At 47.0% G+C, this 25,803-nt stretch overlaps 1 protein-coding gene across 3 annotated transcripts in view; it reads right to left on the bottom strand.

Annotated features, from left to right (window-relative positions):
• NTRK3 (neurotrophic receptor tyrosine kinase 3) overlaps window positions 1–8,973 on the bottom strand; it is a 406,873-nt gene extending 397,900 nt beyond the window's left edge. For all 3 annotated transcript variants that reach the window (XM_081838856.1, XM_081838857.1, XM_081838858.1), the window contains exon 1: window positions 8,603–8,973. In XM_081838856.1, the coding sequence (XP_081694982.1) occupies window positions 8,603–8,850 (248 nt within the window). In that variant the 5' untranslated portion in view covers window positions 8,851–8,973. The remainder of the gene's footprint in view (window positions 1–8,602) is intronic.
• Between the last annotated feature and the right edge of the window lie 16,830 nt (window positions 8,974–25,803).

Below are 25,803 nucleotides of genomic sequence, written 5' to 3'. Positions count from 1 at the left end.
AAGCTTCCCTAAACAGGGCTGCCTTCAAATGTCTTCTAAAAGTCTGGTAGTTGATTTTCTCTTTGACATTATTATTATTATTATTATTATTATTATTATTATTATTATTATTATTATACCACACCCATCTGACTGGGTTTCCCCAGCCACTCTGGGCGGCTCCCAACAGAATATTATTAAAAATAATAATAAAGATGATAAAAGATCAACACGGCTGCCATCAGATGTCTTCTAAAAGTCAGACAGTTATTTATTTCCTTGACATCTGATGGGAGGGCGTTCCACAGAGCTGGCACCACTACCAAGAAGGCCCTCTGCCTGGTTCCCTGTAACCTCACTTCTCACAGTGAGAAAACCGCCAGAAGGCCCTCAGAGCTGGACTTCAGTGTCCAGGCTGAACAATGAGTGGAGACACTCCTTCGGGTATACTGGGCTGAGACCATTCAGGGCATTAAAGGTCAGCACCAACACTTTTGAATTGTGCTCGGAAATGTACTTTCTCCATGCAAAGCAGATGCTCTAACACTGAGCTATAGTTCCTCCATCAGGAGGAGGACAGGGCAGTTGTGAATCTACACTGTCTTCTATTCTGCCCTGTGTGTGCTGGCAAAAATAAATAAATAAAAGTCTAGTGATTCGTCAGTCCTCCTCCACCTTAGACAGACACGAGGCATCATCTCTGAGAAAGCTTCTGAGTTCTCACTAAGTAACACTCTCCCAGCCCACACCTCTCTTTCTCAGACTCTCCCACTCCCTCCGGTTGCCCCTGACCTTGGTTCTCTTTTGCAGCACACAATAGCATACAGCACTTGCTTCGCCCCCGACAAAAATGACGGTTTTGCAATCAAGGAGGAGAGAGCAGAAGGAGAAGAGGAGAGGACGAGAAACGGGGGGGGGGGGGAGAGAAAAGGAAAAACCCATCCAAAGCAGAACGTTAATTAATTGAGGCTTTTGTTCAATTTCTCAACAAGCATTTAAACGAGCAGACTGAGTTACACCGAGGATGATCATATCACACCGAGGCAATGGATGGTACAGAGCAGCCAAATTTGGAAGGTAGCAGCAGGCTGGGGTTCTTTGATTCAAGGGGGAAGCTCCTGGGCTTTTGCCCAGTACCACCCCACCTTGGGGCCTCAGGCTGGTATCGCCATTCCAGTAGACACATCTGCAAGCAGCCATCAGAGGCACAACACAAACAGATGTTGTCATGGGGATGTGATGGGGCAGTGGTTATGGTACAGCAGGGCTGGGGGTCTGCAGACAGTAGAGGCTGGTCCATTTGGACAAACGGGGAGCTGCCCCACCATTCTCAGGCTTGAGAATGACCTTGTAGAACCCAGCAGGGAGAAGGATAGGGATTAAATTAGAAATAGTTGGTTCCTCCCAGGGCTTTTTTCAGCTGGAACTCACCAGAATTCAGTTCTGGCACCTCACCAGCTGCAAAGAGCACCAGCCACCACTGTCTGAAGCCCTCTAGATGCTGTTGGTTCCAATTCCCATCAGCTCCTTCTCCTTCAAGAATGGCCAATGGTCATGGATGATGGGCAAGCCCAACAACTTCTGGAGGGTCACAGGCTCTTCAGCCTTGGTTTTACCATAACCACTTCCCAGTTGTATTGCCACCATTCTGCAGGCAGAAAGACAAGCAAAAGCAATGAAAACCCATTGCAACAAGCCAGCATGGCCATTGGATGCATCAGTTTTTGGCCAAGGTTCAACCAACACAATTAAATAAAGTCCTGGTTATGTTCTGGCCAGATTCAAATCTATATGTTTCCCAGATGCAGGAAGAAGCATGAGAACAAAGATGAGGGTCTCAGGAGAACAGCTCTTTTGAAAAGAACCTCTCATAACCAGCCCATTGATGACAGAAGAGAGACCAGTCAAGGTCATCAGTTGATCCTTTTGCAATATACCAGGTGGAACAAGATGGAAACAGAAGGGCCACAGCAAAATGCTAGAGCACAGGCTCTACATACAAAATATTTCAGGTTCAATCCCCGGGTAGGACTGGGGAGGACTCCTGGTCTGAAACCCTGGAGAGTCACTGCCAGTTAGTGCAGAGAATGTCAAGCTGGACAGATTCATGATCTCACTTGGTACAAGAACACTTCCTATGCTCCTAACTGGGTGACTGATTAACTGACCAGAAAGGTTCTTGCCCACTTCATCCTACTCACATGCCAATGTTTTTCAACAACCTGTTACTCCATCTCCATTAACTTGCCCAATAGTTCAAGGGAGGAGCTAAAGGAACTTCATGAGATGTTGTTTGATCAGAAACTGTAATGGCAAACCACAAAATTCAGGAAGTACCTCTAAGAAGGAGGTACCAGCTGATGAGTGGGAACAGGGTGGAGCTACCATTGGAGCTTTGGCACAACTGGGATAGTGGTTAAAGTATTGGGCTAGAACTTGGGCAATCAGGGCTCAAAACCCATTCAGCCATGAAGCTCACTAGATTATCTTGGGCCAGCTGCTATCTCTCAGTCTACCCTTCCTCTCAGAGATATTTTTAGGATAAAATAAAAAAGGGGAGAAGCATATGTGCCACCTTGAGCTCTGTGGATAGGAAATGAATGGATGGATGGATGGATATAGAATGATTAAGGTGCTTCTACTTGCAACAATCAAGCTACTTCATCTGAACTGAAGGCAATCAACTTGAGGGATCAGTGCAGTGTTGATTGTGATTGTTTACTGCATATTTACATGTATATCCACCTTCCCTCCAAGGAGGATGTCCCTTTTATGTCTTCATGACGTCCCTGTGAAGTAGTTTAGGTTGAGAGAAGATGGTTGGTCCATGGTTACTCAATGAGCTTCACAGCTGAGTCCATCCAGTCTTCATCTGACACTTTAACCACTGGGTTGGAAGAACAGATGAGCAGGAAGCCAATAATGTATGGGTGCCCAATCTTACCTCTACCACAAACTCTTTAGGTGACCTCAGGCAAGCTGCTTTATATAGGCTACACCACCACCTGCTTCCGATAACCCCCTAGGGAGTTAATGCTGAACTTCCTGCACAGGGGTTGTTGTAAAGTTTACAAGCTAATGTATGCTTTGCAATTTGAACACTTCTAAAGTGCCATATAAATGCTATTATGAGGTCTGGCAGGCTGATTCAGCGCTATTGATTACTCACAAACCCTTTGCACTCAGCATCAGGACACATGCTTGAAACGTAGAAGGCATCTCCAGTTCAAAACTTCTGCCTCAGATCTTGGAGAGATGCTTCCAGTCAGAGTAGATCAAAGGTAACCAATGCAGTACTCTCCAGATGGTGCTGAACTATCATCCCTGATCACTGGCCATGATGGCTGGGGCTGATGGGACTTATAGTCCTAGAGCATCTAGAAGGTGCCACATTGGTTATTCCTGGGATATGTAGCACCAAGATAGATAGAGCGGTAACCAGGCTCTGTAAGGCAGCTTCTTACATATTTTTTGTGGCGTGTGTGTATTACAGGCACACATGCCATAACAATGATAACATAACTATTTGACCATAATAAAGAACATCTGATGTTTAAAACCCAATAATCAGGATGGAGGCCTCCAGGGGATGGCCCAAGGCCAGAGAGCATAGAGCTGATTTCAAAATATAAGTTCTTGTGGTGAGGAGGCTCCTTCTTGCTTTTCTCTTTTGGCTATCATCTCCTCCCCAGTTGTTTTGAAGCCAAGCAGACTTCTGCCAAGACCCCTCCCCCCCAAAAAACCATACAAGCCAAACTCAACCTAATCAAGATTAGTGAGAGAACAAACACACAGCTCCACCCCACCATATCAGAAAACATTATGGTTCCACCGCTATGGCTAATATGGTATTGAGGGCACACAGTCAGGTTGCAGCCAACTCACAGACCTTGGCTTGTAGATAGGCCTGTGCATTTATGAGCACCAGCTCTTTCTTTGCTGAAGAACATTAAGAAGCTGACTTGCACCAAGTCAAACCACTGGTCAATCTGCCTCAGCACTGTCTACCACTGGTCTTCAGCTGGTGGGTCAGGACCCACCACTGGCCTGATCCAAGGTGGGTCACAACAGGAGCGCTACCACCATGCAAATATATGGTAAAAGATTACGTAATGGAGCCCCAAATGGAGGGAATAATGCTCTTGAGCTCAGGTCCTACTTGAAGGTTTCCCAAAGGCATCTGAGTGGCCAGTGTAAAAGCAGGATGCTGGACTAGATGGTCCATTGACCCGATCCAGCAGGGTTATCCATGTGTTCTTATGGTTGAAGACTACTGGCCTATACTGACTGGCAATGGCCTCCCATGATTTGAGAGAGAGGGAGCAGTCTCTCTCAGCCCTACCTGAAGAAGCCAGTGAAAGAGACTGGGTGTTCTCATAGGCATAGCATGCCCCACCACTAAGCTATGGTCCTTCCCCTTCCAGCTAGCCATCAATATCTGTCAATATCTCTCCTCCACAATAAGTCAAGTACCTTTCTCTTACTCAACCTCTCAACCATGGGGCCTGTTTGCAGCTGCCATTAGTAGGACACTTTCTGAAGCAATCTTGCCTTAGACAGAGACAGGATAACCCCAAAGTGGTGCCAGTTTTCCCATTCCAAGCTCTTGTAAGAACCAACCAAAGATGTTTTGCTGCAGAAGAGTGCCCCTCCTGTTCTGGGGACAGAAGCCAATCAGTGAAGGCTGATCCATTAGGGTGAACAGAGCATTGCCCTACCAACCTTAGTGAGCCCCCGCCTTCTTGCTTACCACCATTCCAGAAAGTATCACTGACTGTCAGCTGCTCCTCCTCCTTAAGTCTCAATGTTGCACCTGCAGGCCTCATCAGAGGAGAGGATGGAGACAGCACTAGGTTTAGTGGGCTCTGCTCCACCTGCTGTTGGGCTCCTGCCTTCTCTGACCCACCAGTCCCAATGGGCACCAGCCCCCAATGGAGCTGCTTGGACTGGAAGCTGACTCTTATTTCAACACTGGTGGTGGGATTGCATCCGCCTCCACACCAGAGGCAATAGGCCAAATTATGAGGGCCAAAACAGGCCCTGTGGCAACACAGGGGAATGGCAGGGGGAGGGGTTTGTGAGGAAAACCCTCAGCACCTGCCACCCGAGGCAGTTGCTTCAGTCTGCCTAAAGGCAGCACTGGCTTCCTTCCTGAAAAGAAGGAAAAGGAAGGCTTGAGATTATTTTGAAGAGCGGCTATCATTTTGATTTTTCATTTCCCACATGAAAGCACCTACAGCCAATGAAAGTCTCCAACTATCATAATTCTCCAAAGCAAGTGACCCCCACCAAGCAACACAGTTAATGAAATTAAAAGCCCCTAATTGGGCTTAAACAGAGAGACTGTTATCTCACAATAAACCAGTTAGGCCATCTTTAATGAAGAAAGCAGGTTACTCCATTTCACAGAGGGAAGTCCAGAGCAGGCGCTTCTCACATCTCCCCATCCCTTCACCCTGTCATCTGGGCTGTGCACCGTCTTACTGGGCAAATCAGGGGGCTTAAGCATAAAACGGAAGAAAGGAAAAGGTTGATCCCTTGATCCCTTGATCTTCTCTCTGAACCCATTCATCTGCCATAACCTTGTGAGATGTTTCTTTTGTTAAAACAGTCCTCCACCCACTCACACCATAACCTCCTTTAATAAGCAGAGGATGTGAGGGAGAGAGGGAAAAATTGATAGTCTTCCATAATTGCACATACCATAAGAGACAATGCAAGGGTCAATCTAATTCTGCATCCTGTTTCCCAGAGTGGCCAACCAAGTGCCCCTTGAGCAGCCCACAAGCAAGGCTTGAAGGAATCGGCTCTCTTTTGTTGTTTGTCACCGGCATCTGGCACTTGGTGGTAGACTGCCCCTGAACATGAAGTTCAGCTATTGTGATTGACAGCCACGGATGATGTTGCCATCCTTACGTATTTCCTAAGCACATTTAAAGGGCTGTTCCCACACCTTTTCAAGAAAATAATTAATCTTCCTCCTTTGTCTTCTTAGCCCCAAACCATAATTTCGCAAAATATTACAACCAGGCTGTAAAACAACAACGGTGCCTTTTCCTGAGCGATTAGGAAAGGCTGAAGTTGGACCAAGGACAGATTCAATCCTCCAGTGAACCTGACAACTTCAGATCATTTCCTGACATTAAAAAAGATTCTCTCTCTCTCTTTCTCAAAACACACACACATACAACCTCTGCTCATTCTGGAGTTTGAAAGGGCCCTCCGTCTACTTTGCTAACAGCTTGATCAGCATTTTCAAAGCAGTCAAGTTATTTTCTGGATACAAAAGATTCACATAATCATATCTCCCCCAGCAGTCCAGATTATGATATAGACACTCTGGCTTAAATACACATGGAGCAAAATGCTAGAAATGGCTCTTTCGAGACATAGTTTTGTTTAGAGATTTGCGGGGGGGGGGGGGCTGGCGCTAGTTCAAAGCACCTTCAAAGTGTGCTTTCAAAAGCTAAAAGGCCAAACCACACCAAACTGAGAATACATTACTTTCTGTTACTTTTCCCCCTAGTATTTCCTGGAAGACTCCTCATGCAGCAGAAAAATGGGGCACATCTGGGAACGGATGGTGGTGCTATACCCAGAGTAGGTTTCTCTGCTTTCATTGGAAGAAGATTCAGTAAAGGGAGAATAGAAAATGGGCAACAAGGGGGCAGCTACAAAGGAACATCCTGGGGGCTTCAAAAACAGCCACTTGCCCAGTCGCCTCTAGTGAGTTACTGTCACCTCCAGGTGACCACAAACAGGGAAGCTTTTGCAAACCTCAAGAGAATTCATTCTTTCCTTTTTCTCCAGCCACCCAAGTCCCTGAAGTCTTGTAACTTTTGTAGATGTATTTGCCAGATGGGGCACACAGTCTTTCCTCTGTACAGAGCCATCCCTGGAAAAGCATGCAGGGCCACTCCTGACAGCTTTAAGGATGGCCACGCCAGTTGTACGGTGCAGAAAAGATAAATAAATAAACGACAAGGTTGCCACGGCTCTCCAAATAAATGCTTGGGCCATTTCCCCAAAGCTGCACTTAGAGCACATCCTTTGGGTAAGGTGGGAGGGGGGAAGACAGAGGAGCATCCTTAAGGCACCTGTCTCCATCTTATGTCCTAGCCCTTCTATGATGTGTTGGGTATTACTGGGCTTTTAATTAACCAATAATCAACCCCCCCCCCCATTGCTCAGTCCTGGCCTTCGTGCATTTGCTTGCCAAAGGAAAAATAATAAAGAAATCCACTTTCCTCACCCCCACACCCTAATTTGACTCCCACGGGCAACTTACTGAGGCTGCACAATAACCCTGTTTCAATTAGCATTAGGCTAATGAAACGGCTCAGAGTTTTAGCGTCGCCCAGCCCTCCCCAAAAAGGAAAAGATATATCTGCATTGTTGGAAACCGACACCATGCAGAGATCTCAGCAGATATGGCTCTTTTTAAAATAAAAATATACATACAGAATTAAAATCTAGATGGATGGAGCTTGTAAGAAGAGTGGTAAGGATGCTCCCTCTCCCCCTTACTCTCCCTCCCTTACTCACTCACTCTTGCCTCTCTCAGGTCCATGGGCTTTTGACTGATATTTAACCACCAGGATCTCCTAACAAGAATAGAGGAACTTGGATTTTTTTTTAACAAAAACAACAACAACCATATTTGCTTTATTTTTATTTTTTAAAGAGTCACTCCACTAAGTAAGTGTGTGTGTGTGTGTGTGTGTGTGTGTGTATTTCCCTGGTTCCACAACCCCCACCCCAGTGACTGTGAGATCAAAACATCCACTGCAAGAGGGGGGAAAGCTACAGGAAAGCTGCTCTGGCATTAGAGTCCTTGTTTGCAACAAACAACAACAACAAAATATATGTCACAATGTGATCTCGAATAAGCTACTTAAGGGGCAACCCTCCCTGTCTTATTTCCAAAATCTATGTGTGCATTGAAGAGAGAAAAGCTGCAGGGTCGGTGAAGCTTCTTTTTTTTAAGAGAGAGAGAGAGAGAGAGAGAGAGAGAGAGAGAGAGAGAGAGAGAGAAGGCACAAACGAGGACACAGAAAGCACAGAAAGGAGAACTGGAGTGGAGAAAGAGGGAGAAAAAACCCATCCTATTATCATGGCAAGTCTCCCAAAGCGAGAGAGTGTGTGTTCCTCTTCGGACACAGTTAAAGCAAGCCGGAGACTGGAGGTTTCATCGTACATGATCTTCCAGACACATCTATGCACAGACACACACATAGCCAGAGGTTCCCTCTTCCTGAGGGTGCTAACAAACCCTTATTGACTTCATAGCCATGGCAAGTCTGATCCAAACTGTTGCTTTTTTCAGCAGGAGGAGGAGGGACTTGGAGGGGCCTCCCTCCCACCCTCCCTCCCACAGACACACACATATATATTTTTGAAAAAGAACCAAAGGGAGATCTGCATTCACTGAAATGCACATGCCCCGATCTTTATACACAGAGAACGAGAGCAGTGGGAAGGGGCATCTATTCTATTCGGTACACAAGGCACCCCCATTATCCCCCTTTGCAAATATCACATGCATGTACTAATACACAGCTTTGGGGAGAGAGAGAAATGGGGAGGGATTTTTTTTTGCGGGGGGTGAAGAAACAAGACTTACATCGAAGTGATATTCCTAGAGATGTCCGTGATGTTGATGCTGGTATTCCCGTTGCTCGTGCCTGAATCTTGCCCTTCCAAAAGGGGGAAGAGGTTCCCATCGTCCGGCTTTTTGCAATTGATCTCGGTCTTATTGCAAAGGCAGTTGGCAGGGCAACCCAAGACGGAAACCAAGAAGTCTCCCCAAATGCTCCAGAGCCAGAAAACCTTCCAAAAACTACATTTGGTCGGACAAAACAAGACATCCATCTTCGATTCGCTGTGGCTTTATTTCAGAAGAATTACTGATATATACAAAATAAAAAATTTTTTAAAAAAAATTAAGCCTGATGGGGATCCAAAAGAGAGAGAGAGAGAGAGGAGGGGGGTGGAGAGAGAAAGAAATAAGAGGGGGGAGGTTGTGGAAAGGGAGGGGGAAAGAGGGGAGGACACAGAGGAGAGGGGGAGAGAGAGAGGTTTTAAGGGAAAAGGGGGGCGAGGACAGGGGAGGAAGCAAAAAAAAAGAAGACGACAAAATAAACCACCCTCAAGCGATCGGAGGCATGTAGAGAAAAAATCCTTCCATCGATAGACTCATGATGGGCAGGTCGGCGAGGCTGGCTTATTCCCTCTACTGTAGCGGTGAGCGCTGCATCGCGGCTGGCTGGCTGGCTGGTGTGTGCGCGGTGCGGCTGGCGTTTCTCGGTGCCTTGTTGATCCACCGTAGCTCGCTCGCTCGCTGCTCTCCCAGAGACTTGTGAAGATTGCAACAGAAGAGGGGGGAAGGCAGCAGCAGCGGCAGCGAGAAGAGGAGGAGGAGGAGGAGGAGGGAGAGGAGGAAAGGAAGAGAGAGAGAGAGAGGAGGGTGGGGGCGAAATATGATGGTGCTTAAAGTCACCAAGTCCCACCTACCGGGCAGAATTAAAATTGAAACACCTGCAAGAAAAAACGCCACGCAGAGGGAGAGGAGGAGATGGAGGGGCACGAGAAGAGGGGGGGGGGCTCCCTGCCTCCTCCTCCTCCTTCGCCGCCGCCTCCTGTCGTGTGTGTGTGTGTGTCCCCTCCAACCCGGCCAGCTAGCCCTTCCCACGCCCAGCAGTGCTGCAGAAAGATGTAATATGCGCGCAAGCGATATAGCGCGAGAGATTAATTTTCTCCTCCCCCCCCCCTCCGCCGTGCAATGCCGAGGTGCAAGAGGGAACCCCCTCAGCCTGCGCGGTGGGCGACTGTTTGTTGGTTGTTGAAAGGAGGATTTCCTCGCCCGCTTCGCAATATCGCCTACTACCTCTCAGGGGAGGGGGTAGATTGGCGAGTGGGGAGAACTAGCGATCCTCTAAGGCACGTCGATCCTCGGGAACTCTGCCTGCGATGAGATCGAGGGAAGGGGCGACGATCCTGCGGGCGCCTTTTCCTGGGAAGGAGGCTCTGCTGAACTCTGGAAATCAAGGGAGGGGTCTTTTACTTCGGAGGAAACGCGCAGGAAAAGGGGTTGAGAACCACGTGGGCGCGCAGCCTGCGCTCGTGACTGCGCGGCTGACCTGTGCCACTCGCGGGTGGACTGGGCTGGCGTACACCCGAGGAAACGTTCCTGGCGAGATCTGCACGTGAGAAAAGTTCCGGGTGGGATTGCAACCGGACGGGGGAGGGGGTCCACTCTTGTTGTGGCTCCTCTCTCTCTCTCTCTCTCTCTCTCTCTCTCTCTCACACACACACACACACACACACACAACGCGCCAATCACGTCTCTATTCCGGCAATCTGGTTTTCTGAAAAAAGCAGAATTTGCGACGAAGAGAGATACACCCCACGAGCAAACAAGTCAGAATCTGCAAACAAGAGAAGGGGAATGTTTATCTTTTCCTGCATCCAAAAGGAATAATAATATTTCTAAAAAATAATAATAATAGTGGTGTGTTGGTGCATTTTATTTTATTTCTTCAAGTCGGATTCCCAAGCTTTAAAAGAAGGGAAATAAATGAGTCGGAAGAAAAAGAGAGAGAGAAATGAGCGAAGGACTTAAAAGGGGGAGGGGACCGGCCAGGGGGAAAGGAGAGAGGAAGGGGGAGACTGTTTGGGAAATTGCAAAGGGGGCGTCCGAAAGAGTAGTGGCAGGTTTTTGCAGGGATAAATAAAAGAAGAGGAAAAGAATGATGGTGGTGGGGGCTGATTTCAGGGAGCCGAAATGGCACCGGGAGATGTGTGTGCGTGTGTAAGCAATGCTGAAGCGAATTAAGATGCAGGGTGCATTTTGGGGCAGGCGGCAACCCAAGCAGATCAGAGCCCTGCTTAATTTGCTTTGCTTCTCCACTATGGCGCTTTCCTCTTCCCCCACCTCTGTGGCTTCTCCTTCCCTTCCCTTCCCTCCCCCCCCCTTCCCCATCTCTTTTAATCGCCTCTTGTTTCTGCTCCTTTGCACACAGACACAAGAGCTACGAAGGCGGCGGAGTTTCGAGGTTTCCAGCCGCAGGACCGCGCGGGCTTACAGGTGGATCCATCTATCTCCCTCTCCGGCTTCTCGATCTCTCCCTTTCCTCCTCTCTTTTCACAATCCTGGGGAAAGAATTCCTGGATTCTTGGAGAGGGGGGAGAAACATTGCGCCGGAAAAGCTTCGTTCTTCGAGCCCAGTGTTTCCCAAACTTATTGGAGCTGAGTTAACTGCTACCCCACTCCGACCGAGAACCAGGAGCACTCTTTCAGCGGAGGAAAAGAGGTTTTATTTTAGAAAGCAAAAAAAGAGAGTGAAAATTGCCCCCTTAGGAGAGAAGCCCCCTCCTGGTATTTATGCATGAGTCATGATGCTGAACAAGATCCCTTGATCAGAAGGAGAAAGGGGGCATAAGCTCTATGTGCTTTGCATACAGAAGGGGATAGACTGAGTCCCCAGCATCTTCAGGTAGGGAGCAGAGGGCTCTGGTCTGAAACCTCAGAGGATCATCTGCTAGTCTGTGTTGGCCAGTCTTTGCATACCTAGTGCTCTCCAGATGTTTTGATGTAGCTCTTCTTGCCCACCCACAGGCAGTGGAAGCTGGTCCATCATGCCACCAGCCAGCGCATAGTTAAACTATGGAACCAGGAGGTGGTGTTGGCCACAAACATGGGTGGCTTTCAAAGAGGATTGGGCAAATTCATGGAGGACCGCTCTAGCCATGGCTACTAGCCATAATGGCTGTGTTCTGCTGCCATAGTTGGAAGCAAGAAGGCTTCTGAATATCAGTTGCCAGAAGCTAAAGGAGAGGGGAGTGTTCTTGCACTCAAATCCTGCTTGCTTTCTTCCTGCAAGCATCTGTGAGAACAGGATGCTGGGCTTGGTGGATCATTGGCCTGATCCAGAAGGCTCTTCTTATGTCAACCAGTCCAGGGGGTGGGACTGCCTGCCAGCTCCCTCCTCCTCCGTCTCAGTATTGCACTTGGAGAACTCAGCAGGACAGAGGATGGAGATGAACATAGAAGATGTTGGATCTGCCTGTCATTGTCTCTGGCTCCATCTACTGTTGGGGCTCCCTACCTTCTGCCTTACCAGTCAGAACGAGCACCAGCCACCACTGGTAACAATTGTTAGTCCCAAACATCAGGAGGGCACCTGGCTGGTGAAGTCTGGTGCAGACAATACTGAGCTAGATGAACCAATGGTCTGACTATATAAGGCAGCTTCCTGGGAGGCAAGCTAGGAGAGGGGACTCCTGCAGAGACCCAATAGGCAGCCTCCTCTGCAATTCGTCAGTTCTCCTGCATCCCTATTTCAGGAGCGATCTGATCACACCCACCACCGAGATGTGACAGAATGACCTGCAGACTCAGCCAAGGATGATCAGAAGGCGTTGAGAAGGGCAGAGCAGTGAGTCATGCTGAGACACGAGTGGGCAGCCTCCTCCACTATTGATGGATGCTTTGGATTCAAAGTTTCCTTTCATCGTTTGAAACAGTTTGTTTCTTCTGACATAGAGTTGCGCTGCTCTAGACTGAAGGCAGTGGGGCAGGATCACTACCCAGCACCCCAAGGCTCCAATCTGATATACATCTGATATATTTGCTTCTTCAATTTATTTCACACATACTATTTAAAATTAGTGCTGTGCTGAACATTTCTCCTTGTTGTTGTTGTTGTTGTTGTTTTACCATTAATGAAGGGGAATTAATGAAGAAATTGCATTTGAAAATTATCAAAAGGAAGACAAAGTTTGGGCAGATTTCTCATGGCCGGAGTGCAGGGTTTTTGAGTTGCTTACTTTACTTTACTTCTTTAGGTGGTAGAGGGGGTGTTTGTGAGGGTTCTTGCTTTTTTTCTGCAAATTGCCTCACTTGTGGTCTGCACTCTGCAGCCTTCCTGGGTGCCAGCACTTCATCAAAGCCCAACAGCTTTGACATCGTGAGATAAATTCTTCCACCAAGCTTTTTCAGATCAAGAAGTCGGGAAGGCTACAGGTTGCTTCGGGAAGGCTACAGGTTGCTGGAGAAATCTCACACCAACTGAAATTCATATATATATGAGCATGAGATTCTTAATCTCAGGGTTGTGAGTTTGAGCCCCACGTTGGGTGAAATATTCTTGCATTGTAGTGGGTTGGACTAGATGATCCTCATGGTCCCTTCCAGCTCTACAATTCTATGATTCTAAGACACTACAAATAAGGAGGCCATTCTTCATGTTGCTTCTTAGGGCAGGGCCTGAGCAAAGCCTGGTTGGGCAGGCTCTTGGGGAAATAGTGGTCCTTCAAGTATCCTGGACTCAAGATTTCTTAGATATTGAAAGGTCAATAGCAACACTTTGAATTGTGCCCCCAAAACAAATAGGTAGTTCCTTAAGCACTGGCAACTTCCTTTGTTCTGATGCTATGTAAGCAAATAAGAGAGTGTTTTCTGAAGCAGAAATATAAGCATGCTTATGGCGCTGTGGGTTAAACCACAAACCCTAGGGCTTGCTGATCAGAAGTTCAGCGGTTCGAATCCCCGTGATGGGGTGAGCTCCCGTTGCTCGGTCCCAGCTCCTGCCCACCTAGCAGTTCAAAAGCACGTCAAAGTGCAAGTAGATAAATAGGTACTGCTCCAGCAGGAAGGTAAACGCCATTTCCGTGCACTGCTCTGGTTCGCCAGAAGCGGCTTAGTCATGCTGGCCACATGACCTGGAAGTTGTACGCCGGCTCCCTCGGCCAATAAAGCGAGATGAGCGCCGCAACCCCAGAGTCAGTCACGACTGGACCTAACGGTCAGGGGTCCCTTTACCTTTATGCTTCACTGAGTTCAATGGAACTTACCCCCAAGTAAGTGTGCCTGGGCTTGCAGCCCTGGGAGGTACTCCCTTTTCTCAGTTGCCACGGGTGACTCCAAATTCTACTATTCTGGAAGAGGGGGTGGAGAATTTTCCCTCTCCACCATTAACTTCCCTTTCCCACCTCTTGTCTATTTTGGGTGGCACATAAACGCCTCCTTCATTTGCAAACTTGATTTGACAACTTTGCCAGCATCTACTGTAGCTCGAGATTCCAAAACTTTAATATTTTGTCAGCAAGATGTCATGTGACAAGCCAAATGTGTTAATGTGTCACACCCTCATGTGAAAATGAGATTTCTGAATTGCAGAAGAATGTACATTTTGAAATCGGGCTTCTGAAATACCTGGGCTCTAATGGCAATGCCGGCAGAAATCCAGTGGTTGTAGCTTCCTGATCACTGCATTTCCCATCAATGGGAAAATTTGCATTTCCTGAATATCTGTCTTTTGAAGGCATAGAAGCTATTGGGGGGGGGGCTACTACCCTATATCAAAATAGCATTTGGCATGCTGACTTCCACGCTCTGAAACTTCTGCTCACATGTCTGCATCTTGATTGTGTCATTCCAGGACATTGTGTCTGTGTGTGGCAGCAGATATTTGGAGAAAATTCTGCATGGTGGCCTTCTTCTTCTGCAGGGGTTAGAGAAAGTTTCTGAAATTCTTTCAAGGGGGGGGGGGTCCAGAAATTTTAGTCATATGACAACAACTCTTGGGCAAAGCATTTTAAACTTTAAAGTGCTTCTCAAAAGGGCTGTTTGATGCCTGTGGAGCCAAAAAGGGTCCCCCTTCTGTTTTGAAAGGTCCTCTTGATGGAAGATGCCTGGGATTGAAGCTGGGATGTTACACTTGCTTCACAGGTGCTTCACCACTGATCTATGGCTCCTCTGCTGCAGCGCTCTGAAAGAAGTCAAAGGAAGGAAATGTACTCAGCCTTCACATACATTTCCCTCTTGCATCCTGGGAAGATGTATTATGCTGACTGGAGGCAACAATTTTTGGTCTTGCCTCTTGCCAAGATACAGTCTTGGTGCCCCATCCACATCAGCCTGCAAACAGCATGAAGCACCAATGGGACAATGATACTTTCCTGTTGTCTGGGAAGGATAATCTGAATCAGTTCCCCATAATTTACATCCACAAACAAACAGAATAAGCTGAGCACTGCCGTAGCGGAAACAAGGGACGGGCTGAACAGTATAATTCTGCACCATCTCAGTTTTGCAGGTGCTCAGTTATAGGTCTGTTAAATCTTGTTTCGTGCAGGTGATTTGAAGGAACACACAAAAAGCCCACATTTAAATTTATGGATTTTGCGTACACTTCAGTGCTTTTCAGTGCGTTCTCCTAAGTGGGGGGGGGGGGAGAGACATACCTTGGGCTGGATCCAATGCTATTCATCCTCATAGTAGGCTCATTGAAGTCCATTGTGATTAACTTTAATGGGTCTACTCTGAGTAGGACTGGAACTGGAGACAAACCCTTGCCCACATTTCAAAGTGCATCTCTCTTATTTTCATTCAGATGACAGATAAAGATACACTTCTTTGCCCAGACTTTTGGAGAAGGAGGAAGTGCATAGCGATGTTTTAAAATTGTTTTGCATCTTCTGCCTATTTTATTTGTGATTACAGTCATACCTTGGATCTCGAACGCCTTGGCTCCCGAACAAATTGGCTCATGAATGATCAAAACCCAGAAGTGAGTGAACTTCATGGCTGATTGGGGATTTGAACCCTGGTCTCCCAGGTCCTAGTCTGACACTCTAACCACCACACCACACTGGCTAGGTTACTGTGGGTTAGGACTTCAGTGCCCTTTCTATCTACTAACACAGCCCTGTGATTGCAGAAGCAGAAAAACCTAGCAAAACGATAAAATATTGCAGAATACATTGTGCAAAATAGGAGGGATGCAAACCGCTAGTCTTGTTGCAGAATCTGGTTTATCTTGTTGCTAGTATTTCAGAAGATCTTTTAATTTAATTTTTAACAGACATAGATTGCACACAGCTCTGGCTATAGTTGGGCTAGAATGCTGGAGCCTGAACACACACACATAGTTTGCCATGTTTCCCAATGTCATTCCTGCCTGATCTGTTCTAATTCAATCCCCAGGCTGTAGCTGGGATGTTCCCTGCCTCAGAAAAAGTAGGGCTTATGTCTGAGTTAGCATGATAATGGAGTGTAAATCTATATGCAGAGGTTTTCAATTCCTCTATAATGAATTGATAAAGTTGCTGCGGTTCCCACCAGAGCTCATTGCAAACACCTCTGAGACAGCAGCCTAAATCCCCAGATCCCTAGTAATGGGTTCCTGCTAAGGGGAATTTTCAATTTCCCTCCAAAGCATAGAAGGTCTCGACTCTCAGTTGCAAAGGTACAAGGGCTGGCCCAGCACAACCTGCCGATAGCTTTTCTCCATCGGGCCTCTGGAAAGGTGTGCTTACCTGTGCACGTGGAACAGATGCAGAAACTATTGCGATGGAGGGAAACAATAGGAGGACCCTATAGAAGAAATGAAATGAGCAGGCATGGTGATTTGAGAAGTTCCACTTTTCAGGATGAAACCCTGTTCCTAAACCGTTCTACAGAAGAACATGGCTTGATGCTCTGGAGAAGCTTTTGTGAATTTCAAATAACATTTCAAACAACTGTGGTGTTTTGTGGTACCTGTAAAGACCATTTCATCTAATCCCTATCTTTCCCTGCCCCACTCCCAGTGGAGTCTGGTCCACTGGGGCAAATGAGCCCCTCAACCTTGGCTTGCCCTCAGCCAACCCCCCTCTATCTGATTGTAAGTAAGAGGATGGGGAGGTCATTGACTCTGGCTTCACCTAGTGTTGGCCTCCCAGTCTTCTGTCCTATCAGTCCCCAATGGGCACCAACTGCTACCATCCATATCTGACATCAGGGGTAAGGCAGGTGGACATGGCTTGGCAAAAACAACCTCACATGCCAGATGAAGAGAAGTGATGGGCCTAATAAGGCCTGTGGGGTGGAAGGTCTCCTCTACTGCTCAAAGCATCACTAAAGGGGGTAGATACAAGATCTCAGTAGAATCCAAGTCCTCACGGTCCCCACTGGAGTCTGCTCACCCCCCCTTGCTTTTCTAAGCTGTTCAGCTCACACATGCATCAAAAGGAAACAGTGCTGACAGCAGAACTCCATATTTTTACCCCTTCCTTCCCTCCTCCCCATTATCTCTCAGAGTAGCTTGAAGGCAGCTTTTGATGTGGTGCCTGCTTTTTTCCCCCTTCTCCCCAAGTGTGTTGGGAGAAGGTGCCCACGTGTTGCAACGAGACTGACTTTCGCAAACAGATCAGTCTTACCCGAGAGACTCGGAAAGAGGGTGTGGGTGGAAAGGGGAGGAAAAGCTGATATCTGTCACTCTCGGGAGCTGCATTGCCAAATTAGGGAGATGGGGACCAGACAGGGTTAATCTGCAAGCAGCTGGGGGCGGCTGGAGGCAGCAAAGCTTGTACCCGGCTCCCAATTAGGTCCCAGCAGTTGCTCAGGATGACCTTAGAAGACAGGAAGGCAAGAGCAGGTGAAACTGGTCCAACTGCTGCTTTCTTTGTACTGACCCCCTTTTCCCAGCAAGCCGAAAGACAAGAGTGTGTCTCAAATTGATTTCCCAGTTGTTTCCTCTCCCCAGAGTATCTAGGGACTACAGACCTCTGAACAGGAGAAGATTCTCTAATGGCAAGAATCTATGATCATCCAGATAGGAACATAGGAATCTGCCTATGTCCATCTAGTTCTGTATTGCCTACATTGGCAGCCAGCAGCTCTCCAGGATTTCAGCCAGGCTTCTCTCCAAGCCCTATCTGGAGATGCCAGGAACTGAACTCAAGTTCTTCTGCATGCACAGCACATGTCATGCCACTAAGTTACAGACCTTCCACAGTGTTGCTGAACTACAGCTCCTTGGCCATGCCAGCCAGGCTGATGGGAGTTGGGAGGCAAACATCACTGGGAGGGTCACCAGTTCCCTCTCCTCCATGCTGTAACATAGACTTTTCAGCACCCTCACTGAACTACAACTCCCAGGATTCTTTTGGGGAAGCCACAATAATTGAACCGCTATCAATCAATCAATCAATCCAGTATAATTTTGCAGCAGCATCCTTAGATATTTTCTCCTGGGGCACCATGAAGAACCTTTTCAAGAGGATAAAAGAGATTTCAGACCTATAAGCAAGGGACAACCCAGATTGGTACCCTGTTCTTTTATTTTTGCCCTTTATTATCCTGATTTGGACCACCTTTCCTTTTCCTTGCCTACCATTGAAGCCAGGTCCTCCTAGATGCCAGTGTGGTAGTATCTACAAAGAGCTCTTTGTGACACATAATTATGAGCCAATATGCCTAGGTGTAGTGGACATGGATCGAAGAGAAGAGGTTTGGATCTCTTGGTTGTAACAATCACCAAGTGACCTCAGGCAGGTTGGTATCAGCCTCTGGTTTCTTAAGAATGGCACCCCTTGCTGGATCAGACCAAAGGCCCATCTAGTCCTGCATCTTGTTCCCAGAATGCCCCATCAGATGCGCAAAAGCAGGGTGGTAGGAACAGCTTTCAGTTTCAGCTTCAGTGCCCTTCAAAGTGTGCAACCGTTCTTAATTCTCCCCAGTGCTACTTCTCAAGCTGGGAGTTGCAGGAAGTTGAACTGGGAACCTGTTTGGATCATAGGACTGGCTGGTTATGAACACTGGATAACTGGAAATCAGCAGTTTGGGCACACTTTGTCTGGAAGATCGCCATTTTAAAGGGACAGCACTTGCCTTTTAGGAATGTTGCTGTCCATGGTGTATAAATGACCTCTTTCCCCTTGATCTACCAGTCCCTTTTTGCAAAGATGAGATTCCTCCGTCCACCAAGAGGTTCAAAACCAAACAGAAATCCAGTTCATATAAGATCTTACTTACTTGGGGGCACTTTGCAAAAAAAAACCCACTGCAAAATTAGGCGGGTCCCCCTTCTGAAAGATCCTCATTTGGTTTAGAAAGGATTATTGGACTGTGTTAGGGGGTATTGACTTTCATACAGTACTCTTGAGAATGCATCCTTCTTTGCTTCTTAAGGATTACTTGGGGATGAAGGAAACCTTTGCTTGGAGGTAAGTAAATAATGACTATTAGCCCAACTAGCTCAGTACTGTCTACTCTGACTGGCAGTGCTCACGTAGAGCCTTTCCTTTCACTTGCTACATGATCCTTTTAGCCTGGAGTGGGAAATTAGTTGTTGGGATTTGATTAGATGCTAGGAGAGAATATATTCATTAGATAATATCCTTCCTTCCTCACATTTATGAGTTCAGCAGAGTGCCATCCTTTTGCAGCTTAAAGGGGAAGCTTAGATAAGTATTAGTATTTTAGTATTAATAGTCCAGGATGCTTTAAGGCAGACTGAATTTTCCTGGTATTACCCCCTTTAAAGGTAAAGGGACCCCTGACTGTTAGGCCCTGTCACGGACGACTCTGGGGTTGCGGCGCTCATATCACTTCAATGGCCAAGGAAGCTGGCGTACAGCTTCCAGGTCATGTGGCCAGCATAACTAAGTCGCTTCTGGCCAACCAGAGCAGCGCACGGAAATGTTGTTTACCTTCCCGCTGGAGCGGTACCTATTTATCTACTTGCACTTTGATGTGCTTTTGAACTGCTAGGTTGGCAGGAGCAGGGACTGAGCAACGGGAGCTCACCCCGTCGCGGGGATTCGAACCACCGACCTTCTGATCAACAAGCCCTAAGCTCAATGGTTTAGACCACAGCACCACCCATGCCCCATATTACCCCCTTTACTCCCCATTTAAAAGTAAAAAATAACATTTACTCAGTATAGGTCTTGAAGAGTAACAGATACAGCAGCTTGGTGCAGGCAGGCTTAAAATGCTAATTGAGTTACAAAGACATACTAAGTCTAGCTTTAAAATGGAGTCTGATCTTGAACCCAGAATTACAGGTGTTCTCATGTTGCAGGCATGAAGGAAAAGAGGATGCACCCAGGCAGCGAGGAGCATACATCATTTCCTGTCAGGAGACAAATAGGGAAGTGATATCACAGAATTCCTTTTAGCAAGTTTACAGGAAAGCTCTTTGAGCCTCAGCCCCTTTGTGTGCCTAATTTGCCAAACAGAAATTGTTGGGTTTGACGGAAGTAAATATCCCACGTGTGGCTCTCCAGAGTTGCTGAACTACAATTTCCACCATACTTTTAAGTAAGTCCATGTTGGCTGGGGTTGCCAGGAGTTGTAGTTCAGCATCATCCAGAAAACCACATGTACCCTCATTCCTGCTTTTAACGGGAGATGCCAGAGATTCAACCAAGGACCTTCTGAAGTGATGCATACACGCACCCATCTACTCACGTATGTCCCCCTAGGAGTTCAGTAATCCTTATAAAACCTTTATAAATTAGGCCACTGTTAATCCCATCTAGAAGAGCCAATAGTCTGTGACTGGCCTTTGAGGTCCTTCTGACCAGCAAATGGAAACTAGGACTGTGTACAGCAGGGTTTCCCAATCTTGGGTATCCAGCTGTTTTAGACTACAATTCCCATCTTCCCTGACAGCTGGTCCTGCTAGCTAGGGATGATGGGAGTCGTAGTCCAACAACAGCTGGAGACCCAAGTTTGGGAAACCCTGCTGTACAGCCTGTCCTCCCAATCCACTGTATGGCCCCTTTCTGTGACCCCCTGGATCAGGACTATCTGCCTTGTGCAACCCAGGATGGCAATCCCCATCTTGACCCAGATCCATGCCCAAAGCAATTAGGGGAAGGGTCTTATCATCCAGTTACAGCCCTATTTAGCCAAGATCCAGATCCCTCTGAATAAGCCCAATTTGACTCATCCCTACTGGAAATGGTTACAGGGAAAACTATGGGCTCCTTGAATGCTTCCCATTTTAGGTTCAGAGTGCATATACCCCACCGTACAGTGTGTCTGTTTCACCTCAAATTCCTCCAGTCACAAATCAAACTAATTAGAAGTTTTTAGTGCTTTCCTAAGACGTTGTAAAAAAAAATGGCAATGACAATGAAAATAAGGTATAAAATTATCTCTTACAATTAAACTATAATTACAAAGAATTGTGGCAAATAAAGCAAATGTCTGGTCCTAAGGACCTCAATTAAATCAAGAAAGAAAGAAATATAAATAGAATTCTCAACTAAGCTTACAAACAAAACAATCCAACTCACGAATTATAAGGTCAAAATACTCCTGCAAACATCCTATTAGCAATTAGTAACGAGAAAGAGAAGGAAGAAAGGGGCATGAAGACCAAAGATCCTAATTAAAGTCATTGATTAATATGGATTTTGATCAAGCTAGACAAGTTTCTTCATGGCTACCAGAGTCTCAGATGTTTGATAGTGTACTGAGTTGAACACGCTTGTTAGGAACTGTAGCCCGAGCTCCCTTTGTGCCAGGCTGGGTATGTGTGGATTGGGAGGAGAACTTCCCCCCTCCACCCAGTCCTGCTAGTCTGCACTGCCCTCTGTCCATGCAATGATGCCAGCATCACCACTAGCACTGAGCTCCCCATGCTTCCTGCTTAATGCACAGGCTGTCGTGTTCAGGTCTGATGCTAGATCCCATGGAGAAAGAGGCAAGGCTGGTCAAAGGTTACCAGAACACAGATATATCCAAGTAAACAACTTGCTCCAACAAAGGTTGGGAGCAGGCTGAAGCCTTTTAAGCCTCTGTCTCCAGGCTGCCTAGTCCAGGCTCCATCCCCTTATGGAGATCTTCAGAGTCTTAAAGGCTCCACCCTCAGACCTGAATACAGGCACTCCTCCATTCTGTAGCTTCCCTCCCACTGATGGGCAGTGGGAGGCACCTGGTTCCTAGGGTTCAGGGGGAGGTTCCTTTGAAGGTCTTGTCTCTGACCCTATAGATCCTGGTGGTCTGGAAGCTTCCTATGGGAGCCTCAGCCAACAGTCTCGGGTGCAATGGCCTCCCATTGCAATGGCCTACCAGCAGTCAGCAATCAGCCCTGACCCTCACCTGGTTCCCCATCTGGAACCACTTCAACTCTGTGTCCAGGTCACTGATAGGTTCATGGATCACACATGGACATAAATGCTTCTGGCAGAATCTAAAATAGTTTAATAGTCAATTCCTCTTCCTGGGGAACTCTGGAAAGTGTAGCTCTGGGGGGGGATTAAAAGTATTCTGACAACACTCAGCACTGCTGGCAAACTGTAGCTCCCAGGATTCTTTGGGGGAAGCCATGGCTGTTTATAGTGGTATCACAGTGCTTTCAGTGCAAATTGCTAATGTGACCCTAGGCTCTTTCTGTGCCTCAAGGGCCACTGGATCTCCCTCACCTTGAAGGACCATGAAGACTTCTGGATCATGCTGGTCTTGAACTTGGGCAACAACAGTATTCACCACATACTGCCCTTGTTTTGCATGTGCTGATAGGCCAGCTTAGCCATGTCATCAACATGATGATGCTCTGTGTTGTCCATTTACACCAGGGATGTGGCCCTCCAGAGGTTGTGGTACTATAACCCCTATCATCCCTGTCAATTGGTCAGGCTGGCTAGGGCTGATAGGAGCCAAAAATATCTGGAGGACTAGCTAAGCCACTTTCTCACCTAGAAAGTAGATTCCACTAAACTCAATGAAGCTTACTCTCGAGGAAGTATGTTCAGGGCTTCACTGTTAAGCTCACTTGCAGGTAGAGACCTAAACAAGTAGCACCCATTCTTTCTTCTTCTTCTTCTTCTTCTTCTTCTTCTTCTTCTTCTTCTTCTTCTTCTTCTTCTCAATCAGCACTATTTCCATTCTGCTGCAGTTCGGCTTCTGCTAAAACCTACTTTTTCCATCTCAATATACACTACGGCAGAAATGAAAGCAATTAATTACATAAGTCATTACACAATAAACTTGAGTGTATTGCATGGAAGCGGAACATCAAAGAAAATGCAAAACACCACCAACAACAACAATCATTTACAAAACATTTGCAGACTCACAGAAACAATTGCCAGCGCTTCCCCTTTTGCGATCTTGGACCAACATTTTCATTTCTGATCAAATTCTCTGACATGCCTGCTTGCAGATGTGCCTTTATGTGCCCCATGTGGCAACACCCTCCTGTCCAACACTGCTCCTGAATGTACCCGGATTCCCCATGTTCCTCATAAGGTCCAAAATAAACTTCCATCTGGACCCTATTTCAAGGCTAACGCGTATCCTCTCTTAATTATTTATTTGTTTATTACAGACACGCTGGCAGGACATTCATTGCCTCTCACATGCCAGGTCTGTGCCTCAAACCACACAAGGGTCCAGGGGGTGACTCAGATGTTGGCACAGAAGCCACTCTGAACAGTGATGGGAGTTGCACCATGGCTTTTGGGGGGCTTCTGCAGCTGTGCTTTTCCATCCCCTAGGCAGCAAGCCCCTTGCTGGCTTGGGAAGGCTGGAGATTATCATTTTTTCATTTGCTATCATTTTGTTCTCCATTTAGAGTGCCTGATTCCTCTTGGCTCCAATAGCGAGCTGGAGATGGACCCCATATGCCATGGGGAGGAGCCCCGCAGAACTGGAAGGGGCTTCCTCTCCCTCTCCCTCCCTCTCTCTTTCACAGCATCGCTTCTTAATGTGTCAAGTGGAAGTTTGGGGAGCTTGGCACGCCAGATCACAACACAATTATGCCATCGAGCACCGAAGCTGCTGTCATCTTCGCACAGGGAGAGATTAGATCCTACACATTAACGTGATGGTTAATGATTTTTCTTTCTTTCTTTTTTGCGGGGCGTTTGGATGCAGGGAAAACATACACTGGCATACTGATGCTTTGGAAAGAAAAGAAAAAAAACTCAGCCCTGTTATTCTAAGGTAATAAATCTGTCACTTCCTCTCCCAAAATCTGGGGTTTTGCAAAATGCAGCAGGGCAAAGGTATGTGTCATGGTGAAGAAATACAGATTCAATCTACCCCTGTCTTCCATCATTGTTCAGTTTTGTTTTGTTTGTTTTTACATACCCAGAGCTCATTCACACTTTTTCCAGAAGTGATAGGCACTCTTGATTCTCCCCTGCTGGTATTAAGTCAGCAGCATAAGTGATAGCAAAACCTCTGTAGACTCTGGCTAGTCTTCATGACAATCTTGTAAGACACTAAGGCAAGAGTGAGCAACCTTTTTCTCTCTGATGAGGGCCACATTCCCTTGGACGCAATCAGTTGGGGGGGGCAGATGCCAGCAGTGTCAGAGTACTGAGTCAGGTGACCAAAGGAACCAATGGAACTCTGTAAAGCCAGGGCCCAACTATATGCACATCTTCCTTCTGAGAAGAGCTGGCCAGTAGCATCCCACCATAAACAGTCATGGCTTCCCCGCTAGAACCCTGAGTACCGTAGTCTGTGAAGGGTGCTGAGAGTTGTTAGGAGACCGCTAGTCCCCTCACAGAACTACAGGTACAATTCCCAGAGTGGTTCAAAAATCAAGACAGCTTGATTGTTAAACCACTCTGGGAATTGTAGCTCTGGGTGGGGAATAGGGGCATTCCTGACAACTTTCAGCACCCTTCAGAAGCAACAGCTCCCAGGATTCTTTGAGGGAAGCCATGGCTGTTTAAAGTGGCATGATACTAATGTAGAGTGCAGATAAGGCCTTCATGAGTTAGTTGTCCCTTAGCGTTACAGTTTGGGGAATTACAGAAGCCTTTCTGTCTGGACTGAGCAAGGTCTTGCTGCCAGTGCAACTGGGCCTATTAAAAGCTTCCTTGCTGAGCCATTCTTTAGCAACCCCCCAAATGTCAAGGCAGTGTCTGTATGTGCAATCTTCTTGGCTGGACTGAATCATCTGCCTTCCTCAGACCCCCCCCCACTCCCCTTTGACCCATCTGCTCATTAACTGTGGCCTGCATAGCCTGACCTTTTGGCCTGCCTTAGCCTATGCCACTTGCCTCTGGCCCCCAGCTGGCTGATTATTTGCTCCGGCCTGCCCTTGGGGCTCTGACCCTGTTGACACTTTGCAGGGAGGGACTATAGGCTGGGGGCAGAGGACGTGTGTTGCATGCAGAAGAACCATTGTTAAACCCTTGTCTTCCATTGAAAGGATCTCAGGTTCCAGGGTTTGAAAAGACCTCTGCCCAAGTCCTGGTAGGGCTACTTAAGGGCAGCACAGGCAGCATTGGACTTGATGACCCAATGGTCTGACTCCATAGAAGAAGGCTTCAAGCATTCAACCTGCCCACCTCATTCATTCATTTGATTTATTTTAGCTAGACAGCTCAAAGCAAGTGTCTAATGAGTGATGGAAGATATTAGCAAAATCCCAGAGGTAGGACATCAATGTTTCCATCCCAGCTGTGCTGTTCAGTCACACTTTCTTAGTCTACATTCCAGTATCCCATTCTTTACAACTGCTGAACCTCTTTCACACAGTGGTGATTAAAGGTGCAGCAGTCCTTATTTTGCATCAGACCACCCTACAGTGAAGTCTCTCTGACAGCATCTAGACCACGGTCATGCCCTAGCAAGAGGATCAGTCCAGGGAGGATAAAGCCCTTTATCAAAACACACAGGACATGGAAAATCAAGTTTCAATGCTCAACAAGCCAAGATCGAGTATGTTGATTTAAAAAAAAAAAAAAGATCCAGAAACAATGTCAGGAAACAATCCAAGGCCACCATTACAGTGAGCTCAGCAATGAGGAGAAATCTAGAAGAATGATCAAGGAACCAGTAACTTGCCCTGCTTCCATCAAATGGAAGGTTCAAGTGAAAGGCCTTATATACTCTGGTCTCCTAAACCACACCTTAACCACAGCTGCTGGCAGTGAGAGGGTATCAAGGATTGTTCATGAGTAGACCAGTTATTCTGAGTCCCTAGGCAAATAAGGTGTCACCACTATTTAGTCTGGACTTGAAGATTCTGGCACCAGCCATCTTGAGGGCTTAGTGTGGGCTGCTTTACCTCCTGCTCTGTTAGG

This window comes from Podarcis erhardii (assembly GCF_964252035.2).
Source record: "Podarcis erhardii genome assembly, chromosome: 14".
NCBI lineage: Eukaryota > Metazoa > Chordata > Lepidosauria > Squamata > Lacertidae > Podarcis > Podarcis erhardii.
This window is presented reverse-complemented; position numbering and strand designations above follow the sequence as displayed.